Raw genomic sequence first — 12,913 nt, forward strand, 5'->3', positions numbered from 1 at the left:
GTCAATTTCTCAATGCAAACACACAGCCCAGTCCCACATCACCATGCTCTGAAAGGAGAGTACTCTTCCTACTGAGCCCAGGCTGCTGCTCTCTGCGCTCAAGCCGAACAAGCAAGCAAATCCCAATCACTCAACCTGAGCCAAGGCTTGTCTAGACTAGGGGTAAATGTGGTGTCTTTAAATGGGCTAGGTTAAGCTTTGTCTACACTTGAAAGGTCATTCGGATTAAGGTGGGGTGTGAATTTAGCTATTCCTGGATGACTCCAGTTTAATTCCATCCTGCACCTGAGAAACCTTCCCCACCAAGTGGCATTTCCTTGCCACCGTCACGTTCCTATGACAAGTGTCACCCCTGGCGGATGGTCGCCAGCCTGCAGGTACCGACGGGACGTGGCAGGTCGGGGGCTGGCAGCCCGGAGGAGGTCCCACCTGGGGCCATGACTTGCCCCAGGCAGGCTGGATAGGAGCCGGCCCTAGGCTGAGGGCTGGAGGGTTTAGTGGGGTTGGGTATTTAACACGGCTCCTGTCCCGTTTCAGGCCCACGCGGGATCGAAGCCCCGCAAGTCCAGGGCTGGGCGGGCGCAGGGGAGCCCGTCTCCCACTCGGGGGCGGGAAGGGGAGCCGCTTTCCCTGCGCAACTGCTTCTCCTCTCTAGGGGGCGCTGTGGGGAGGCGAAGGCGATCGTTGACGCGCCGCAGCGGTCTGTCCCTGCTCCCGGTCCGTAGCTCGGCGGCTAGGCTGACGTGTGGCGGCGGCGGAGGTAGCGATGGCGGCCGCCTGGGAGGAGATCCGGAGACTGGCTGCCGACTTCCAGCGGGCGCAGTTCGCCGAGGCAGCGCAGAGGTGACGGGACTGGGGTGCCTGCTCCCCTCCCCTCCCCCCCCCGCCCGGCCGGGCAACCGAGAGGAGGCGCCCGGCCACGCCCCCCCCCGAACTCGGCCCGGAGGCGGCGGCCCGCGGAAGCCCCGAGCGCTGGGAGGGGGCTGGGCAGCGCCGGGCACTGCGTGTTGGACAGTTGTGGGGAGGTCCGGTGTCCAGCTCTGCGGGGCGCGGCGGCAGCGGCGGCGGGGATGCAGCACTCCGCCCGGTGGGGTGGGGGCGGCATGTAGCGCCCTGCCCTGGGGGCGGTGACCAGCACACCGCGGCCCGGATCCTAACAAGGTTGCTGTAGCTGAAAGTGGAGTAGAAAATGCTTTTTCCTTTCTCTGATTTCAGAGTAGCAGCCGTGTTAGTCTGTAGCCGCAAAAAGAACAGGAGGACTTGTGGCCCCTTGGAGACTAACACATTTATTTGAGCATAAGCTTTCCTGAGCTGTAGCTCAAATAAATGTGTTAGGCTCTAAGGTGCCACAAGTCCTCCTGTTCTTTTTCCTTTCTCTGTGGCCAGTGGGCCCTGCACAGTCACTGCAGAGTCAGGAGTTCTTTGGGCCGGGCACCTTGGAAGGGAGAAATCCCATTTTTGAAATAGGAAAGCAGTGATTGTAAAACTACAGAAATGGGCAAGTGAAAATGTTAACTCACATTTTAAAGTTGATGGGGTTTCAAACTGACACCGCCCCTCTGAGTTCCTGCGTCCTATTTATCCACATCAGCAGATCAGCTAAATATTTAATCTTTTAGTAGTGCGTTGTCTTTATTTGTCTTGACAAACCATTTTACTTTGTTTAAGGGGGGGCAATCATTTACTCATTTAACTAATTTTAAAAATCAAGTTTCAAAGTAACAAACTACACTCATAGGAAGGTGACAAAGAGTTTAACTTTGCTGATGTGAGTGGTCTCATTGAAACATTGACTATTCATGAGAGCAAGAAAAGTAACTTGATACTACTCACATGAATAAAGTTTAATCTTTTGTAGGAACGTATGCAGGTACGAAGACCATGTTTTTAAAATGAAAAGAGAATTAGGATTTTGTATGGAATTGACATTGAAAGTTGTGTGCAGAGAACAGCAAAATAATATTTCAGATTGTAAAACGCGAAAAGCTTCAGTTATTTATCCTAAAATTAGCAAATTCTCATTTTAAATGACCTTGTTACTCTTTATAATGTCCACAGGCTGTCTGAACGTAACTGCATAGAGATTGTTGCTAAACTGATTGCTGAAAAGCAGCTGGACGTAGTGCATACGCTTGATGGAAAGGAGTATATCACTCCAGCACAGATTAGCAGAGAAATACAGGATGAGCTTCATGTTTGTGGTGGTAAGAGTTACATTTGTTTTTCTTCACTTCAAGTAAATTAATAGCAAGATCATAGAAAATAATTTGGGGATTTGAAGATTGCCATTGTCCTTCAATAAACTTAATATGGCTTAAGTTTGCATTTCCCTGTTGCTTCACTGAGGATTAATTCCTCTACCCTTGTCTCCCTTCCAAACTCCGGCCACTGGCTGGTTGTGAACCAGAATTGTCAATGTTACCTTATTTTCTAGTATTAAGAATATAGGACAAGGATGTTACAACGCACAAAAAGAAATCTTTTAGCACGCTTAATATATTGCTAGTATTATGATATATATAGAATATAAGCCAAAATATGTGCTTTGATATTTTATGGGAATTAATATTGTTTGTATCTTGTATGTATAGTAAATAAAATAGTGATTTTTATAAATTCAATAAATGTAGTGCTCTGTTTAATGATTGTTAATGACTCTGTTGCTATCACATTAAAAGTGTGATTAAGACTGAAGAAATTCATTGTACTTTTGTAGGCATTCAAAGCCTGATCTTGTAGTACAAAATAAGCATGTGCATATGGGTGGTTTTGTTTTGTACTGAATATTATTGCTTTACAGTCAGAAATGGTCTAAACATGACTGGTACATTTAGACAGTTTTCAAAGACAACTAAAAAAAGGTTGTTGAATCAGGCAAATCACTCAACTAACCAAACATTTTCCTCTGTGGAGGAATAAATGTATGTGCAGTTATAATCAGAAAAGTGGATCTAAAGGGTTCCATGATGAGGTTTGACTCACTTCACAAGTAGATTATTTTTGAGAGGCGTGTATCTGTTAGAAAACCTACGGTAATATAACTGTCAATTTAAAACCAATATAATTATACCAGTGAAAACCTCTAATATAAATGCATTACAGCCATGGGAATTGTAATTTAAACCAATTTAAGAACATCTGTATTGGACGTTTGCACTGGTGTAACTAGATTTGATGTTAAATTGACTTAGTTTCATCAGTGCAAATTTTCTGAAATAGAAGAGGCCTGAGAACGAAGCCTGCAACCTTGACTCAGAATCTGAAAATTGTATTTGAGACATTTTTATTGCTAGCGATGTTGTAAGAGGTAAAAACAATCACAATTTAGAAACAATTTTGTTGATGTAGAAAGTAGAATCATATCCAGCATGTTCTTCCATGTCTATATAATATCACAGCGAACAGTAGTAAAAGCTTTGCTGTATTTGGTATGGTTTAGATGCACAGGGAGCATATATGGCTTAAACTACCCATTTGTCTGTAGCAACATAACTATCAGTCAGAGGTGCAAAGAGGCACGATCTCTGACCAACAGCTGTGTCAACATAAGCCACTAATGCAGACACAGTTATACCAATAAAACTACACTTTTAAACAGTATAGTATGTTTTACCTGGGGGGAGTGGTTTTACTATTCCAATACAAAGCTTTGCTTTCCCAGTATAGCTGCGTCCACCCTAGGTGCTCTTTGCTGATTTAGTATACTCTGTTGGATAAGCATTCCTACTGTAGACATGGCCTAAATTAGAATGCGGAGAAACATATGGTACCTCTAGTTCAGGGGTGGCCAACCTGAGCCTGAGAAGGAGCCAGAATTTACCAATGTACATTGCCAAAGAGCCACAGTAATACGTCAGTAATATGCTACTCATCAGCTTCCCTCCCAACCCCCCAGTGCTCCTATTGCCTCCCTCCCACCCATCGGCAGCCCCACTGATCAGCGCCTCCCCCCCATCCCCATACCTGCTGATCAGCTGTTTCGTGGCGTGCAGGAGGCTCTGAGGGGGCGGGGGGAGGAGCGAGGGCATGGCAGACTCAGGGGTGGGGGTGGGAAGGGGTGGAATGGGGGCAGTGCCTGTGGCAGAGTTGGGGGTTGAGCAGTGAGCTTCCCTCAGCACATTGGAAAGTTGGCGCCTGTAACTCCAGCCCCAGAGTCGGTGCCTATACAAGGAGCCACATACTAACTTCTGAAGGGCCACATGTGGCTCCAGAGCCACAGGTTGGCCATCCCTGCTCTAGTTAATCTAAAATCTTTCCCTCGTGTGTGAAGTTCATATCATCATATGGTTTGGAAAATAAGTTAACACACCTGCCGCATTCATGCACTACAGCTGATTTTTTCCAAAGATTACCTTAATGTGTGCTGCATCAGTGTGTCCGCTTGGCAAAAGTTCAAAGTTGTTACTTTGATAGCAGTTTCTGGCACATGTAGAAAGAATTGGTGGTTTCAATTCCATCCCTAGTAGACTGGTGTTCCTCTTCTAGTAGTGTTCCTATGGGTGCTCCACTCTAGGTGCAGTTGCATCCCCTGCGCCTTTGATTAAAGATTTCTCTAGTAGTGTCCATTTGGCCTGTGCATACATGTTATTCAGTCTCATGCTCCATCCCGTTGCTATATGGCACTGTGCGGGCTAACCATTCTCAGTTCTTTCTCAACTGTCCTGGCTTACGACAAAGCCTTAGCTAGTTGTTCAAGTTGAGTTTTGGCCGTAGGTGCTGGAACAAGGGGTGCTGGGAGTGTTGCTGCACCCCCTGGTTTGAAGTGGTTTCCACTGTATACAGGGTTTACAGTTTGATTCAATGGCTCTTAGCACCCCCATTATACAAATTGTTCCAGCACCTCTGGTTTTGGCTCAGCTGTGTTCTCTTAGCTTTTGTACTTAGTCTATTAAAGTAATTAGTTGTATTTTTTTTAAAAAAAGGTGTTATATAGCTTTTTGATCATTCTTCTGCTCCCTGGGATCTTTTGCCCTTTCCAAGGTTATGCTTAGTTCTCCTGGATTCAGGGGTTGCCTGTCATGCTGGGAGGCAATCCCAGTGAGTGATGGACACTCCCACTGCATCCATTGCCTTGGGGAATCTCATAATTCCCAAAAGTGCAACTTCTGTCTGGCGTTAAAATCTAGAGCCAGAAAGAACAGGGAGATAAACTTTGACTTCTTATGATGGAGAACTTGCTGCGAATGGCCTCTGACCCAGGTCAGGAGCTCTTCACCCTCCTCCCCCTTGCATAAACCAGTCTCCGAGTAAGTCGGGTGCCTCTTCTGTCTCTGAACTACACTCCTCAAGGGCATCTAAGAGGAAGACCCACGATTCCTCTCATAAGTCTTCCAATGACTGTGCTCCAAGTTTTCCAGGTAGGGAACTTACATCAAAGAAATCGAATACATCAGCTCCCTCGGATCCCATCAGTCTCAGACATGGTATCCCCGAGGCTGCTGATTTCTCAAGTACCGAGAGCTCTGCTAAGTGAAGAAACCCTAAAATATCGGGCTCCGAGAGACCTTTGATACTAGTAGGAGACCGCAGCGGCAAGAAGAGTTCTACAATGGTACTGGAAAAGATTGGTTGGGCTCTGTCTGGATTCCACCCAGAGCATTTGATACTCACAGTACCATCACTACTCTTACTTCAGCACAAGCCCTGGACACAATACCAACAATGCTGTCAGTACTGTAAGATGCCTGGTTTCCCCAAGACCTCAGAGCGTCCAAGACTCCTGATTCACCATTGCTTAACGCCGATATCTTTTTGGCACCAAGAACTTCCAGATCTCTGGACACCTACCCGGTACTGATGGTGGTATCTCAAGCTGCTTCTGTTCTCTCACCATTACCAAGGACTTAAAGGAGGAGGATTCAGAGAAAAATTTTGCCTCAATCTCCCAAATATCTGTTCAAGGCTCTCCACTCCACCCCATGAGGATTCTTTTTCTGAGGAGCCTGAGCTCACTCATGACAGATGTCCACAGCTACTATCCCGCTGGGGTGAGCACTTGTGGATTCCACCACCCATGCCATATGTGCCACCCTTTTGGCCATGCTGGAATCCCTGGGTGGCTTATTGCCACCAATTGTCTAGAGCCTAAAGTTCAGCCATTCACAGAGAGAGACAACCCTCCTATCCTCCCTTTACTGGAGACTCAAGAAGAGACCTTTGAGGAATAGGAGGCCAGGGCTGATGATGCGGTTTCTCCAACCGCGAACATCTTTCTTCATCCCAGGATGAAGCTCCACCATCGCTGGCTGAAGATTTTTAAGCAGTTTCAGGATCTCATCAAGAGCATCGTGGATTCTTTACAGATCCCTCTTGAGGAGATTGAAGCAGTAGTTCTGAACCAGGGGTACACAGAGGTCTTCCGGGGGTACAGTAACTCATCTAGAGATTTGCCTAGTTTTACAAGAGGCTACATAAAAAGCGCTAGCAAAATCAGTACAAACTAAAATTTCATACAGCGAATGACTTGTTTATCCTTTTCTGTATACTGTACACTGAAATGTAAGTACAATATTTATATTCCAATTGATTTATTTTATAATTTATATGGTAAAAATGAGAAAGTAAGCAATTTTTCAGTAACTGTGTGCTGTGATACTCTTGTATTTTTGTCTGCTTTTGTAAGCAATTATTGTTTAAGTGAGGTGAAACTTGGGGGTACATTAGACAAATCAAACTCCTCAAAGTAGTCTGGAAAGGTTGAGGGTCGCTGCATTTGAAGAACCACATCAGAAGCTGCTTGACGTCCTCCATATAGCCTCTTATGCCCACGTTGCCCTGCCAGTCAACAAGGCACTCCTGGATCCTACAAAGGTCATTTGGCATACTCTGGCGTCAATTTCTCCCACGTGCAAAAGGGCAGTCAAAAAACATTTCCCTCTAAGGAGTCATAATTTTTTTCTCACCCATCTCTTAATTCCTTGGCAGTTGAGGCAGTTAACAAATGTGGTAGGCAGAACTACACTAAATCTGCACTCTATGATAAAAATCATAAGCATCTCAACCTTCTTTGTAGAAAATCTGATTCTTCGACTACTTTATAGTTTAGAATCGCCAACTACATCTACACAAATTTTATCAAGCTAAACTCTTTTATTGACCATCTGCCGACAGAACACAGAGAGCAGTTCCAGTCAATTATTGCAGAAAGCCAACTCCTCACAGGATATCTCTGCAGGTTTCTCTCAACGCTGCCAACACTACTACTTATTCTATTTCTACAGCAGTAGTTATGAGGAGGGTCCCCTGGCTTCCCAAAGGAGATCCAGAATACGATAGAAGACCTTCCTTTTGACGGCATTAAGTTGTTTGCTGGTAATATGGACGAATCCCTGCATACATTAAAAGATTGCAGAGCCACTTTACAATCTCCAGGGAGCTACACACCTGCTCTGAAAAGAGAATTTACTAGGTCCCAGAAAGCACAGAGATCCATCCTGCACAGTTCCTGAGTTAGCAGAGGCCATAAAACCTCACCACAAGAGGCAGAGATTTCAGAGACGGAAACCACCCACCTCTCAGCCTTCAACTTCACAACTGTCCACTTCAAAGGATCAATTTTGATGGGATGGTTGAGATCCTGAGCTGCCATCCTCTTTCTTATCAGCTATAACGTTTCACATGCTTTCCTCCTTTCGGCAACTCTTTTCACCATAACTACTGACAAGTGGGTTTTAGAGATCATTTACACAGGGTACTCCATCCACTTCAATTCTTTTCCGCTCACAACCCTCCTTCCCTATTCAGGGACTCCTCCCATGAGAACCTGCTATGGCAGGAAATAGACTCTCTTCTACACTTGTGTACTATAGAATCAGGTTTCACACAGCTCAGAGGGAAGCGGTTTTATTCCAGGTATTTCCTGGTTCTGATAAAAAATGATGGTTGGAGATCCATCCTAGATTTAAGACTACTCAACACATTTGTGAAGGCACAAAAATTCAGAATGGTGACACTTGCAGTGTTGATCCTATCACTCCTATCATTGTAGTATGTAAAGGCACAACTTGGACTTCTGTGCATACATTTGCTGTAATAATTTGTGATACTGCTTCTGATACCGTGTTTGGCTCAGCTGTACTTTGTTCCGTACTGAATGAGACTCTGAAGCTCCCTCCTCCTTAAAGGGGAACTGCTTGGTAGTCAGCTAGAGTGGAGCATTCATGGGGACACTACTCGAAGAAGAAGAAATGGTTATTCACCCTGTGCAGTAACTGTGGTTCTTTGAGGTGTGTGTTCCCATGTGTGCTCCACTACCCATTCTCCTTCCCCTCTGTCATGGTGCTTTGTGGAGGTTAGCCTGAACAATGCTATATAGCAACAGCATGGGGAATGAGGCTGAGTAACACGCATGTGCAGGCCGAATGGACACTGCTATGAGCAAACTCCTATCAAAAGCACGGGGTGCAAGTGCACCTAGAGTGGAGCACTCATAGGGGGACAGGACACATCTTGAAGAACCACAGTTACTGCACAGGGAGAGTAACCATTTCTTCATGTTTTGTTGGCATCATAACATGACAGTTTCAGCACAGAGGTAAAGGGGGGAGAGTCTCAACAATTCTTCTACCTTTTATAGACTCTGTTAACGTTGTCTTTAGGCATATAGGGTGTCATGGGGAATCTTGCACTGTTGCTGCCATTATGTGGATTTTTTCCTCTGATTAAACAGATTTCAGCTTTAAATGCTGTCAATCACACTCCTTGTGATCACTTAAAAAAAAATGAAATAGAGTTCATACTTGATTGGCTGTGCTGCATTATAAACCTGTTCAAAGCTTTTGATGTACTAAATACTTAAATTATATTTGTATTTTTTCAAAGGTCGAGTAAACATTGTTGACTTACAACAGGTAATTTTTTGTTATAAAAATACATATACTTTTTGTTTCTGTGTTTCTCTATTTGTACTGCATCAGTCAGTCTCAAAGTAAGTTACTATGCTGATATTGAAGTGCTGTATAGCAGTGGTTGCAAAACTGGTGGCACTTCTCACTAACTTTGACTACTTTGTCCATTTGTGTATCACTTCACAAATGTTGTATTCATGCGTATTCTGATTTTGAGATAAATAAGTACTCTGTAGTACTGTGACACTCTTTAAAATTGCCCCTAAAAAAAAGAAGCAGGTTTTTTTTGATGATTTGAATATTTCTGCTTTCTTAAACTGAGAAGTACAGGTGGATAAGAAAGGTCCGCCTTTGCTAAAATTTAGAGCTATTGGGTCATGCAGTGAAATATAATAAACTTTGCATGCCTCTCTGGGTCCTCTCTCTTTCTTCCTTAATCGCTTGTCTCCACTAATCTCTATCCCCCAGTCATCTTCTGTGACTAATTTTTCCTTCTGTCTCAAGTAAAATTGCTTGAAATCAGAAAACTTTCTGGAAGACAAAGTGTTTCTTTTCAGAGCTTTACAAAAATCTTACTTTTCTAGGACCCTTTAACCTAGTTGTTATTAGAAGAGATGTTTTAAAAGCACAAACGCTTCTGTTCCAAGCCACAGACTTACTTGCACATAAATATGATAGAGCAAATAAAAAGCAGATATCCTTTTGAAAGTATGTCTTAATGTCTGAAAGTTAATTTGAATTTAAGGGACTGATGGATTTTTTTTTCCCAGATAATAAATGTCGACCTGGTCCATATTGAAAGCCGAGCTAATGACATTGTTAAATCAGACAGAACTATTCAGCTGGTACTGGGACAGTTTATAAATGAGTGAGTATCTTCTGGAGAAATGTACAGTAAGTCCTCACTTAAAAAGAAAAGGAGTATAAAGTCATCCCGGTTAACGTTGTTTCGTTGTTACATTGCTGATCAATTAGGGAACATGCTTGTTTAAAGTTGCGAAATGTTCCCTTCTAACAAAGCAGGCAGTTGCCTGCTTTGTCCATGTCCACTGCTGGCAGAAAGAGCAGCATGTTGCAGCTAGCTGGTGGGGGGCTTGGAACCAGGGTGGACCGGCAGCCTCCCTATCAACTCCCTGCTCCCCTAAGTTCCCTGTGCGGCAGGCAGCCGCCCAGCAGGCTACCAATTGCTAGCAGTTCAGCTGTCCCTCCCCCCCACTGCCATGTGCTGCTCCTGCCCTCTGCCTTGGAGCTGCTCCCCGAGCCTTCTGCTTTCTTGGGGGGAGGAGGGGAAGAGGGGGCCTAATGTCAGAGTGTCCCTCTCTCCCTTGCTCCTGCACCCCGCTTACCCCATCTCAGAGGGACACGGGACAGGGCTCAGGATGGAGGGAGCTTTCTGGCAGCAGTTGTGGTCTTAGCTTACTCATTACCTTAACAAGGCAGTGTACTTAAGAGTGGTTCAGGTACTTAAAGGGGAAATGCGCATCTCTCTCTCAGGCACACACTGTGTCTCCCTCTCTGTCTGCTATGCTGTCTACCCCCCCCCCCCCATCCATTCCTGCTGCCTTGTAGAGTGTGAGGCTACATTAACAACTAGTTAACCCCTTGAGGGCTCAGCCAATTGCTAGTTCATCATTTAGCAATATTCCCTGGGAAATATCCCATCCTCTGAATTCACCACCTCAACCAAGCTTCACAATCATCATTGCTGTGTACAGTATTAAATTGTTTATTTAAAACTTATACTGTGTGTGTATATATGTGCGTGTATATATAAAAAAAAATACAGTCTTTTGCCTGGCAAAAAAAAAAATTCCCTGGAACCTAACCCCCCTATTTACATTAATTCTTATGGGGAAATTGGATTTGCTTAACATCGTTTTGCTTAAAGTCGCGTTTTTCAGGAACATAACTACAGTGTTAAGTGAGGAGTTATTGTATACAGTGGTCAAGAGATACAACTTTAGATGTTATAGGTGCAATATAACTATAGTCTTCTATTATTTATTATGCTTCAGAACTTATTTTTGGGGCAGAGAATAGACTTCCATGGACCAGAACCAGTCACATGCTGAGCACTCTCATCTCCCATAAAAATCCATGTTCAGGTTCCTTGGAGAGAAAAAAATGTGTGTGTTTTTTATGAGGGGGTTGTGAAATTACTTCTTATTGTTCCTTGTAAGGAAATAAATGAACAGGTTGCAAACTAGTGGGTTGGTTAGCAGAATTTTAAAAATACAACCTTTTCCCTGTAATAGTTGTAGTGAGCAAGATGAATTACCACAGCCCCTCTATTTCTATTTTATAGTAAGTTCCCATGTATTTATGTATACCCTGGAAAAATGTTTACTCTGAACAAATAAATTTAATGAGGCAGAATAACTGTACGTAAAGAGATGCAAGTTGAATTGGGAATGTCACGCTAATGTCTTTTCTTCCTGGTTTTACATAAGGAGTTACCTAGACCAATTAGCAGAAGAAATAAATGATAAACTACAGGAAACTGGTCAGGTGACAATATCTGAACTCTGCAAGGCATACGACCTTCCAGGAGACTTCTTGATACAGGTTACTGCATGTTATCTACCCTTTCATATAGAAACATTGAATTCTGATTTGAAGAAATGTTTCCCTTTTATAGCAACTTTATTATCCAGGCAACAAAGATGATAGTTATATGAAGTCTTGGGTAGTGTCCTAAGCAGGTCAGTATTAAATCTCTCAGGTTTGCATTTTAGCGGCTATGAACCGATTTAGATTAAAATTTGCCGGTATGGATTTCGGTATCTGAACTGAGCTAGGTTTCCTCTCAGCCATTGTGATACTTTAGGAGAAAGGAACAAACATACTTTAAGAGTGTAATCAAAGAATTTGAAAAACTGCCTTCAGGTGAAAGACTCAAGGGGATCAATCTAGTTAGCTTATAAAAGAGAAGATTCAGGGCTGAACTTGATCACAATCTATAAGTACCTACCTGGGGAACAGAAATATGATAATAGGAGTGCCCTTCAATCTAGAGGAGAAAAATATAACAAGAACCACGGGCTGGAAGTTGAAACTAGACAAACTTAGACTATATATTAAGATCCACGTTTTTAACTGTAAGAGTAATTCAGCATTGGAACAACTTACCAAGAGTTGTGCAGTATATCCTTTATCCCTGGAAATTTTTAAATTAAAAATTAGGATGTTTTTTCAACACAGGCATAGGACTTCCCTTTCAATGAGAAAAGCTCTTGTTCAAAGGAAGTCCGCATTGAAAGGGAAGTCCTATGGCCTGTGTTATGCACGAATTCAGACTAAATTATCACAACCTTCATATCTTCATAAATGATCTGGAGGATGGTGTGGATTGCACTCTCAGCAAATTTGCAGATGATACTAAACTAGGAGGAGTGGTAGATACGGTGGCAGGTAGGGATAGGATACAGAGGGACCTAGACAAATTGGAGGATTGGGCCAAAAGAAATCTGATGAGGTTCAACAAGGATAAGTGCAGTGTCCTGCACTTAGGACGGAAGAATCCAATGCACCGCTAGACTAGGGACCGAATGGCTAGACAGCAGTTCTGCGGAAAAGGACCTAGGGGTGACAGTGGACGAGAAGCTGAATATGAGTCAACAGTGTGCCCTTGTTGCCAAGAAGGCCAATGGCATTTTGGAATGTATAAGTAGGGGCATAGCCAGCAGATCGAGGGACGTGATCGTTCCCCTCTATTTGACATTGGTGAGGCCTCATCTGGAGTACTGTGTCCAGTTTTGGGCCCCACACTACAAGAAGGATGTGGATAAATTGGAGAGAGTCCAGCGAAGGGCAACAAAAATGATTAGGAGTCTGGAACACATGACTTATGAGGAGAGGCTGAGGGAACTGGGATTGTTTAGTCTGCAGAAGAGAAGAATGAGGGGGGATTTGATAGCTGCTTTCAACTACCTGAGAGGTGGTTCCAAAGAGGATGGTTCTAGACTATTCTCAGTGGTAGAAGATGACAGGACAAGGAGTAATGGTCTCAAGTTGCAGTGGGGGAGGTTTAGGTTGGATATTAGCACAAACTTTTTCATTAGGAGGGT

At 43.8% G+C, this 12,913-nt stretch overlaps 1 protein-coding gene across 1 annotated transcript in view; it reads left to right on the top strand.

The window, feature by feature from the left end:
* The first annotated feature begins 733 nt into the window (after positions 1-733).
* The window catches only part of UFL1 (UFM1 specific ligase 1), a 40,392-nt gene continuing 28,212 nt past the window's right edge, over positions 734-12,913 (top strand). Inside the window, exons 1-5 of the mRNA XM_077812835.1 lie at positions 734-843; positions 2,059-2,204; positions 8,821-8,849; positions 9,617-9,714; positions 11,297-11,411. Of these exons, the coding sequence (XP_077668961.1) occupies positions 767-843; positions 2,059-2,204; positions 8,821-8,849; positions 9,617-9,714; positions 11,297-11,411 (465 nt within the window). The 5' untranslated portion in view covers positions 734-766. The remainder of the gene's footprint in view (positions 844-2,058; positions 2,205-8,820; positions 8,850-9,616; positions 9,715-11,296; positions 11,412-12,913) is intronic.

Source organism: Eretmochelys imbricata, chromosome 3 (assembly GCF_965152235.1).
Source record: "Eretmochelys imbricata isolate rEreImb1 chromosome 3, rEreImb1.hap1, whole genome shotgun sequence".
NCBI lineage: Eukaryota > Metazoa > Chordata > Testudines > Cheloniidae > Eretmochelys > Eretmochelys imbricata.